At 40.9% G+C, this 10098-nt stretch overlaps 1 protein-coding gene across 1 annotated transcript; it reads right to left on the bottom strand.

Annotated features, from left to right (window-relative positions):
- Positions 1 to 408: 408 nt before the first annotated feature.
- Positions 409 to 4237, bottom strand: LOC136748013 (putative nuclease HARBI1). The gene is made up of 3 exons (XM_066701421.1): positions 4110 to 4237; positions 3590 to 3689; positions 409 to 3220 (listed from the first exon to the last, which is right to left on the bottom strand). The coding sequence occupies exons 1-3, from the start codon at positions 4211 to 4213 to the stop codon at positions 2300 to 2302; spliced, it is 1125 nt and encodes a 374-aa protein (XP_066557518.1). The 5' UTR covers positions 4214 to 4237; the 3' UTR covers positions 409 to 2299.
- Between the last annotated feature and the right edge of the window lie 5861 nt (positions 4238 to 10098).

Raw genomic sequence — 10098 nt, 5'->3', positions numbered from 1 at the left:
GGTTTTCAGTGTTAATATAACAGGACATCTCAAGAGGCCATTGCAAGTTGCAGTGTAGTGTTTCATGAAGCAGTAACTGAGTATCGATCTGTCTGGGAGGAGTTAAATAACGATTGTTGGGGTATTGATGCCCTTAGCAGAATGTGTGTGCAAGTACATATTGATTAAATCCGGTGATTAGAAAAACACTGACACAGCTCTCCAGCCTTATTTGACCTTCCTTCACAATTGTGTAATTATTTTAATATAAAAACATAATTAAGACACACTTGGTATAATACACCATTTGGTTTGTGACCATATTTTAATGTTTGTTTTTATTATTTAGAAAATGTAAATTTCTTTCACAACCTGAAATAGATTCACATATTCAATACCTTAAATTAAGGACTGATCAATATAACCAGATACAATTGAGATGGTTTATTAATGAAAAACTGCTCTCTTTATGGAGAAAACAATTACAGTATAATCACCTACCTACTAGTCCTATTCCTGCAGGTCTTGCATATATTAATCTGAATAAGTAGCTGGCCATAAAATGAATGCTTGCGGTATCACTTTCTCAATTAATCTTTAAACAGCTTTGCTAGTAACCCCCTTGCATACTCAATTCTGATTATTTTTCAGCCTTCACTCCCATATAGGGATTTAGGAGGAAAGAAGACCAATCACATTGACCAAGACAGAGTGCATCATGACATTTGCCTCTTCTAACATCTAACCCACAATAGAATTGAAGGTAATAGTTGGTCATCAAGTGGTGTGGGACCATGTGTAGCTATGTCACAGAGGTGTAGGGAGACCGAGAATAAGTCCGGAGGGAGAGATACTGTATAACTGAGAGGCTGTCAGGATGTGTGTTCCTGTGAGGCTCTGGCTAGCCGAGACAGATTGAACTCATACCCCAGCCTCCCACACACACACACTTACACGGTGTACGAGCACAACATCAGCTATCGCTCTGCCTGCTCACAATCCCGATTGATACTAAAAATACAGATTTGTTGCAGCTTCTGCTTCCTGTTACGTTTCATCAATTGCGTCAGAAACTTTCCACAGTATTTTCTATTTACAGTAGGTTTGGTCACTATACCAAACACTGTGTATTAACACCACTTAGATAAAGTATTTCCTTCGTGGTTAGAATTCAAAGATGGCTGCTACCAATTGGACAACATGCCAGCAATGAAGTTCAAATTTAAAGTGCATTTTGAGTGTATTTTTTATAGCAGCTGATTTCTGAAATTGTCTTTTCCTGTAAGACAGACAGATACAGATAGATAGATAGATGGTTGCTCATCAACAGCAAATAGGCTTGTTAGACACAGGGGTGTCCGGGAGTTCCATGATGTCTTCTGGTTGTTTTGTACCAGTCCGGGGCTTGGCTCCTTAATTGTTCTAATTAAATAATTCACTGGATTAATTGAACACTTCTCTGCAGACTCTGAAATGTTCTGTGAGTACAATATTTTGAGTAATCAACAACAGGTAAAAATAAAAGGTGAAAATCTTAGATAAGCCTACCGTAGAAAACCATGACATTGAATAATTAAGAGCCCCAGGACTGGGTTCTGACACTAGGTATGGTAAACATGGCATAATGTTAATTATTCTTCTGAATGCAGTTCTTTAGATTAATTTGTTCGCATAATTTTAACCACTTTCAAACTATTTTAACTACTCTGAATGTGAACTGCCAATACGTCCAAAATATTTGAATCCTTCACAGCTCCACACATAAGAAGCAGCTCCACTTTTGTAAGTGGTGCTTATTCATTTAACTCCAGAAAACAGACATTTTTTTTTTGCTTTCAATACAATTACATTTTCAGATTTGTTCAAGCACAGCTAGCTCGACGTAGAAAAATGGAGGTTATCAGGTCTGCTACTCATGCCCTGGCATAGCTAGATAATAATACTAACCCTGGTCCTGGAGAGCCGCAATCCTGCAGGATTTCCAGGTCTCTCTTAAATACCAGTCAGTGGATATCTTGAACACAGGGACATTTTGCCTAATTAAGACCCATAATTGGTTCAATTAAGCAGTTAACGATCTGGATAAAACAAAAACCTGCAGACCCTGCGGCACTCCAGGACCAGGTTAGCCACCCCTGCTATAAATGCAGCGGCAGTACCTAAATAATTAGTTGACGATGGCATTTAAGACTCTGTTTATAGAATGGTTTGACCTCATTTTTGTTTAGGGCAGAAACAAAAATCATTGACAAAGTGCGTAAAAAAATAAAAACATTTATGTTTAAATAATTCTCAGAATATCTAAAGAAAACAACTAGTCTTATGACCCCTGTTTCCCAAGGGACATGGCAATAGCTTGTCTTTTGGCAATGCCAGCTGTGGTACCACTGTGGTTTTTCGGGAGCAGGTGAAAAGGCTCCTGAGGCACTGGCTCACAGTCCATATCTTCAAGCTGCAGAGGACCATCCACTTCCAAACACATGTTGTGCAGAATACAGCACGTCTTAACAGCCGCACTGGTCTTGATAATTGAATGCATTTGAAGGGATTTCAGCCTTTGAAATCGATATTTAAGGACGCTGAAAGAATTATCTACCACCTTCAAGGCTGAGAGAAGCCTGTAGTTATAGCGACCCTTTCTCAGGATTAAGTGCCCATTGTCAGGGAAGGGGGTAAGAAGGTGCTCAGAGAGAGGATAGGAGGTGTCCCCTACAATGTGGAACCCACTGAGCAGGGATTGTGGATCTGTAAGCAGAGTCTTGCCCACATCGGTCATCTGAAAGACTTGGGAATTGTGCCAGCTTCCAGGATGCTCAGCGCTGACATGAACAAAGCTCCCAACGTGGTCGCAGAAAGCTGTCAGGTTGATAGAGTAGAACTGCTTACTGTTGAAATAGGCCTCAGGATCCAGTACTCCCTGTGGCTTCTCGATCGGGACGTGGCAAGCCCCCACCGCACACAACGTGCCTGGGAAACCAACCTCTGCAAAACCCTTCACGGAGACACGGGCAGCTTCGCCCGTAGGCCAGCAAATCTTATGGGAGAGGTGCTCAGAGACCAAGGCACAAAATTCATGTAAATAGACGTAAATGACCGATTTGCTGGTCTCGAACCTCTCTGCCAAATCTCTGTAAGACTCCAGGGTTGTCAGTGCCCACAGGCTGGCCAGCACGACATTCCTTAGTGGCCATTTCCTTCCCATTAGATTCCAGTAGAAGGGCTCTAATTCTGTTATCAGCTCCTATGGAAGAAGGAAATAAAACACATAGCTTTAGACTGCTCTCTCAGAGCATGGGTTGGATTATCACAAACCCCCTGCAGAGTTACATGTGAACACCTGCATTTCTTAATTTAAACATACCTGTTGGTTATATCCCTTTCACTGAGTTCACCCCCCTGCTAAGCTTTGACAGGAAAATACTTTATTGAACAAAAAGTGTGTCCGTTTACTTACTGCACTGCTCATGAAAAAGTGAAACCCATCAAACTTCATGACAAAAGTAATATCCCCACACACATATGACACACATCCCCATATTCAAGGACATCTAAACACAAGAGCTGTAATGTCTCAAATGTGGAGTTCAACAGACATGTTCACCTACAGTACCTCAACCTGGGTTGGAGTCAGCTGAAAATAGCTCTGAAACTCGCTGATACTGCAACGCGGCACTCCTGTCATTATATAGTTCTTCATTCTGGCATTATCCCTGTGATTGAAAATAAATGATTGAATTAATGAAATGGAAGATCTGAAGGTGTACAAGTCAGCAAAGCCTTTTTCTTCAATATTTGCATTTACTACGACACCGAGCGACAACTGAATTTGAGAATAGTTTCGGACAGATTTCTAACAGTACATCAGTATACAGTACGATGGCGTTTAATTATTTTTGTTCCTGTATTACGCTAGAAACTAATGCTTTCGTTTAAAACATCCCATATTTCCTATTGGTTTATATATGTGATAAATGCCAATCAAAAATGCTTTGGACAACTTGTCCATGAATACACACACACATTTCTAATACAAATATAGCCTAAGCGTCTATACGAGATTGGACAGCCAGTTAAAGGTAATTAATGGTATTGTTAGGTCCTAACTTAAAGTCTGACGATGCCAAGCTAACCTGTCTCTTTCGGTTTTTCGGAGAGCATCAGCAATAAGGGGTACACGATCGCTTGCATCCAACTCTTCTGCAAGCAGGAACGCAAAGCCGATCTCCAGCGCCATTGTTGTCCAGCGCACTGAGCATGCGCCACAGCTATAGTACTCAAACTTTGATGACATCATCGATTACGCCCACAACATTATACCATCCTGCGCATAGGCATCCAGTCACTTCTGACTCCAACACTGAATGTGTATTGTATACTGCAAAAACATTAACAATAATAAAAAGGACAATAATCATAATATAAATATGTATTATTATAATTATGATGATGATCAACCACCCCTGCCGCCCTATCCTTTCTGTTTGTCCTGTTCCACTCCCCTCATCTTACCGGTCAGGGAGAAGGAACAGGGCTCCTGCTCTCCCCTTCTCTCCTCTTCTTTGTCCCTGCCTTTCTCTCTTCTATCACGACTAACAGCTTTGAATTCCATGCAGTGGAAATCACCTCTCCCTCTCACCTCTTCCATCTAGTTCTCTACCGTCCTCCTGGTCCACTCACCTCCTTCATAAATGAACATGACTTCCTTCTCTCCTCCTTCCCCTCACTGTCCTCACCTACCATCCTTCTGGGAGACTTCAAGATCCACCTCTCCAACCCCTCCCACTCTGCTGGTATTCTTCCCCTCCTGCACTCTTTTAACTTCTCTCTCTCCCCATCTTCCCCCACTCACAGGACATCTCAGACCACCACTTAATCTCTTTCTCCCTTTCTCTCCCCTCCCTCCCCACCCCACTCACTCCCTCTGTCACCTTCTGCCATCATTTCCTCTCCACCCTGGCCTCCACTGCTCTCACTCTCTTACCTTCCATTGACTGTTTTTCCCATCTGTCTGTTCACTGTGCTACCTCCTCTTTGTTCTCCTCCCTCACCTCCTCCCTTGATTCTCTCTGTCCTCTCACATCTCGTCCTATCTGTCCATCCCCTCCTCAGCCTTGGATCTCTTCTGTTCTGCGCTCAAACCCACAACATGTGCCCTGGACCCTCTCCCCACTCACCTCCTCCAAGCGACTGCTCCCGATCTACTCCCCTTCATCTCCTCCATCCTCAACTCCGCTGTTTCCCCTCTGCATTTAAACAAGCTGCTGTCATCCCACTCCTCAAGAAACCAACCCTTGACCCTACCTCTCCCCAAAACGACCACCCTCAGTCCTCATCCTCCTCGATCTCTCTGCAGCATTTGACACTGTCGATCACTCCATCCTCCTCTCCTGCCTCGCTGACCTTGGAATCTCTGGGACTGCTCTCACCTGGTTCTCCTCCAACCTTAATGACCGGACCTACCAAGAGACATGGCGAGGCTCCTCATCCACCCCCCAACCTCTCCTCACAGGTGTTCCCCAAGGCTCCGTCCTGGGCCCGCTCCTGTTCTCGCTCTACACTCGCTCCCTGTGCCCCTTCATCGGTTTCTCCTACCATTTTTACCAGAAGATGGCCAGATCTTCCTGTCTTTTCCCTCCTCTGAGCCTCTTATCCCCTCTCGCACCTCTTCCTGCTTGTCTGCTCTCTCTGCCTGGATGCACTCACACCACCTCAAGCTAAACCTCTCCAAATTTGATCTTCTTGATCTCCGGTAACTCTATTATTATTAATCTTGCTAGGACTAAAGCAGCTACCTGCCCCTCTCTCCTTGTCTGGACTATGTATTGGCTCATCAATCAGTTTTCGGATGCACTCTTTATTTCAATTCAAGTTGACCCAGTTTCTGACCCCTAGTATTTCTGACTACACTAAACTACATTTGATACATTATAAACTGAACTGTCTCTCTGACCTGCTGAAATGCAATAGATTTAAAAATACAAATAACAAAAATGAAACGATTTCATAATAGCCCAGTAGATGGCACTAAGAGAGCATGAATGACACCTGATATAACTGCTTATACTTGAAAAAGGCAACCGTTCAGCAGCTGAACAGCCGAATAAAAAGTAACCAGTGCACTGAAATACTGTTCATAATGGTTACTTTTTACTCAGGTGTTCATTACATAAATACATCAATAAATAAAACACATAAATGTAGACTTAACAGACTTGAAAAACCTTAATATTAAAACATTTAAAGCAATTTTCTGATGACCAGGTATTGTTTTTAGCAAAATGTATATTATCAATACTTGGTTTACAGCAAAAAAATTAAAAATCATAAAAGTTTACTTTAGAAAATCATACCCTACAACCTCCAGTTGAATTTATACTTATCATTTTCTTTTATTCCTGATTTCTACATTTTATTTATCAAGAAAAGTTATCAAAAGCACTTTCACATGAATGGGTACAAACTTTATTGTCTATTCAGCCTGGCAGGCAGGACAGATTTTCTGTCTAAGCTGCAGCACAAATTATGTTATGTTTGGGCATACCTGTGTTGTGGCTGCAGCCTGTATACAACACATTTACTATTGTGCAATTGCAGAGGGAATTAGAGACTCAAAATTGATATATTCCACATCATATTACATACAAAATCAAAAACAAACAGACTGGTTTGCCTGAGACTTGGTTTATATCTATATCATGGCTCAGATAGATGTGTATTTCCGTTTCTCTCGTACTCGCTCTCTCTCTCGCTTATTTTTTATAAAATGGGTTTGAAAGCCGTCCACTCCAGCTGATGGGTCCTCTTGTCCCTATGTGGAGGAGAGCCAGGCCCTGGGGAGGTCATATGTCTGTGATTGCCAGGGGCCCTGTGCGGCTGAGGCCAGGCTCTGGGATGCCTGCTGAGTTGCCATTCATCCTCGTGCATCCCTGCCTAAGCCAGCCCAGGTTTAAGAGGCTCAGCAACAACAAGACAAAAGTCACACACCTAAGGTTCTGACATATGATCTAACAGTTGTGATGTCACCAACAGCTGACCTGTCATAAGACCTTTGGAAAAAAGCCAATGGGAACCTTGTTTGCGGCAGCTTCTAGTGCACTGCACCATGCGAGAGCCTACTTACAAACTGAATGACTAACATAATACAGTGATTCTGTAATCTATCATAATACCATAAGCTACAGATCTACAGACTTTGACCCCTCACAGGTATAATAAGCCCCTTTATTCAGCTACACATGCTCTCTCTTTGGGGGGTTTTCTTCTAATTATATATCCCAGGCATATGTTTTCATCTCAAACAAAGCATTATATTCATTCACTGAAAGCTTCTAAGGTAGCTTATCTCTGTTAGCCAGTTAACTAATTGACAGCTTAAGGGGGTTTGCATAACAACATAAGCCTTAACTAACAGTTTCTTAATATTGGCATAAGGAAGGAAACATTGGCTACTTCATAAGGTGTAATGCCTAACAAAAGACAGCAAGGGGGAAATGGTTCATGACCACAAATTTAAGGAATTAGCAGTGGAGTAGTGCTGACCTCCCAAGAGCAAAAGAGCATTTGAGCTCCGTGTTTTAGCAAGAAGAGCACTAAAACCAGGCAGAGAGATCCCACATCAGAGGATCAAGCAGCCGAGCTAAAGGCTCTTACTGAAAGTGTAGCTGTAGATCGGGAAGTAATGCTCAACAACAAGTCTTGGCAACTCCAGGCTTGAAGGAACGCAGTGTGCTCCAGATTGTGTTCAACCCCAGATGTTAATTACTGTTTAATTGATTTCTTTACTTGGATGATAAGTGAAATCACCTGCCATTTCCAGTTCACACAGACTGAGAAAATCTGCCTAAATTAATTCCTGCATGGCGATGAACTTCATGACTTTGAATCATTCCACACAATCATGTTTGACTTCACAAACACACAAACGGAGTGAAGTAGCATAACTTGTTGCATCTCTGCAGCATAAGCTATTCCTGTGTGCTACACATAACGGTTACTCAGCAAAAATGTCTTTCCATTTAAATAAGTAATATATCAATGTATTGCTTTATAAAACTATACTATCACAGCCCCATTGCGTGACTTCTGCTGTAAAAGAGCTTACAGGAATACCATTCACAAACACAAAACACAGTGCTGTACAACTGTAAGAAGTGACAGGCATCCTATATAATCCTATACTTCCATTTTCACAGTGAAAAAAGTTCTTCAGAAATATGGTTAAAAAAATAAATATAGATTTACAAACTATATATTATCATAATGTTTTTTATAAGAAACATAATTGGGTTGTGCGAGACAAAAAAACTTTTTGTAGGCCTGTTATATTTACATTTATAAAATTCTTATAATATGAAATACAGACATAAAAATAACTTGAATCTAACACGACAGGAATTCAGTCATGGACTCGTTGTGTTACTAGTCTTTGGAATATGTAGAGTGTTTGCTTGAACTGTTCATATTTTATGTATTTTTTTCCAGTCCTTAGAGCTCATTTAGGTTGTCAGTGTTCTAAGGAGAATGATTCATTGTACTTCTAGTTATGCCCAACTTCAAACACACGCAGTAGCAGAAAATACTACATATGGGGGGAAATGATTAGAAATACAGTTTTAGATGCCTTAGTATTCAAGGAAAACCACTTAGAAATTAGAAATTAAACAACAATATTTTAACAATAAGGTACAACCACATATTCCAAACAGACAACTTGATATATTTATATTATTCTTCCAGTGCTCCCTTCCTCTTAAGGGAATGCCAACAATCCCAGCTCCAGTTTTGCAATGACTGACACTTACCTCCCAGTGAAGTTTACAGTATGATTAAATCAAAACAAGTTTGACAATAATTGGAGGGGACATATTGAGTCAGTTTACAGATTCCTATTAATTTTTCAAATAAATTGTCATTTAGCACAGCATTATTTCACAGTCAATTCCTATCAAAGCTCTTTTTGTGGAGATTATGTGAATGGGAAGCCTGCCCAGAAGGGGCATTATGAATAACTTAACATGCTGATTTTAAATCGCATCAACCTTTGTTATTCATGTGCTGGCAACTGATGGAAACAGCTTGCTCCCCAGTAATTAGTCATCAGATGTCAGAGTTTAGTATTTTTTATTCCCGTTTTTTTTTTTAACTGATTGAATGCAAGTGCAATATTTTATAATCATTTTTTCTCTCTAGATTAAGCAGTCAGGGTTTTAATACACTTCATGGTTTTGAATGGTGGTGTTAATGCTTTTTTCTACTTTTTAATATTATTTATTTGCATCTGGGAAACGTGAGAAATAATAAACTGAAAGAAGGAATTAAGTTTGTAATTCTTGACAGAAATATCAATGTATTGGGTTTCTGTTGACAGCAAGTTTCTCTCGCGTCAATTGAACAGCCTCAGTTATCCTACTTGCAAGCTTCACAATTCCCTATATTTATAGCTTTTATTTCTAGATGATTAAAATACTGCAAAAAATGTCCACTCCTCAGCCCCTTTCCATCAATTATCTTGGGAATTTATTTCTGTTAACTATAATACTCCCACAATACGCTTCAAGCATTGTGTTTCTGCAGTGCTAAAAATGCAGATGGAAGACTTTTACTTCAACAGCGAAGGAACAAGACAAGAAGCTGCCATGTGGCGTCAGCGAGGGGCTGCGTCTATTTCCAAACCTGTCCACCTTTCACCTTTTGACCTTTATGCTGCTTCCAAAAAGTTTTTCAATTGTGCCAACTCATGTGAGGGTCTTTGATCCACATCGATGTCCAACATTGCCAGCTAGGACGAGACAACAGAACTCAGATGCTGACGTTAATAGCGGTGGCTCTAGGGGTGAGGACAGAGATACAATTACAGGGCTATAATTGCTGAAGGTATTATTTTATTTTCTTTACAAGTACTGCAGTAAAATAGATTATAGCATGGCAAAACATATGCAGCCTTGACACTGTATTGGTATTGAAGTATAAGACCCTCCTCAGCCATCTCCGCAGCAGGAGCAGGTTTTACTTCTCTGAGCTCAAAGGTTTTCCCCGTCTTGTTCCTGGATTCCCAATCACGAGGCCGGAGGACTTGTGTGCATAAATGCCCTGAGTCAGTGTAATGACTTTCAGCCCTAC

This window comes from Amia ocellicauda, chromosome 1 (assembly GCF_036373705.1).
Source record: "Amia ocellicauda isolate fAmiCal2 chromosome 1, fAmiCal2.hap1, whole genome shotgun sequence".
In the NCBI taxonomy this organism is placed as follows: domain Eukaryota; kingdom Metazoa; phylum Chordata; class Actinopteri; order Amiiformes; family Amiidae; genus Amia; species Amia ocellicauda.
The sequence above is the reverse complement of the archived record's forward strand: the minus strand, read 5'-3'. Positions and strand labels throughout refer to the sequence as shown.

What these genes read in the sequence shown, in the direction of transcription:
- LOC136748013 (XM_066701421.1), bottom strand. Translation starts at nt 4,213, where the DNA reads ATGGCGCTGGAGATCGGCTTTGCGTTCCTGCTTGCAGAAGAGTTGGAT. An exon ending in CGAAAAACCGAAAGAGACAG is followed by an intron (nt 3,690 to 4,109) that starts GTTAGCTTGGCA and finishes TTTCAATCACAG; the next exon opens with GGATAATGCCAGAATGAAGA. An exon ending in TGACTCCAACCCAGGTTGAG is followed by an intron (nt 3,221 to 3,589) that starts GTACTGTAGGTG and finishes CTTCTTCCATAG; the next exon opens with GAGCTGATAACAGAATTAGA.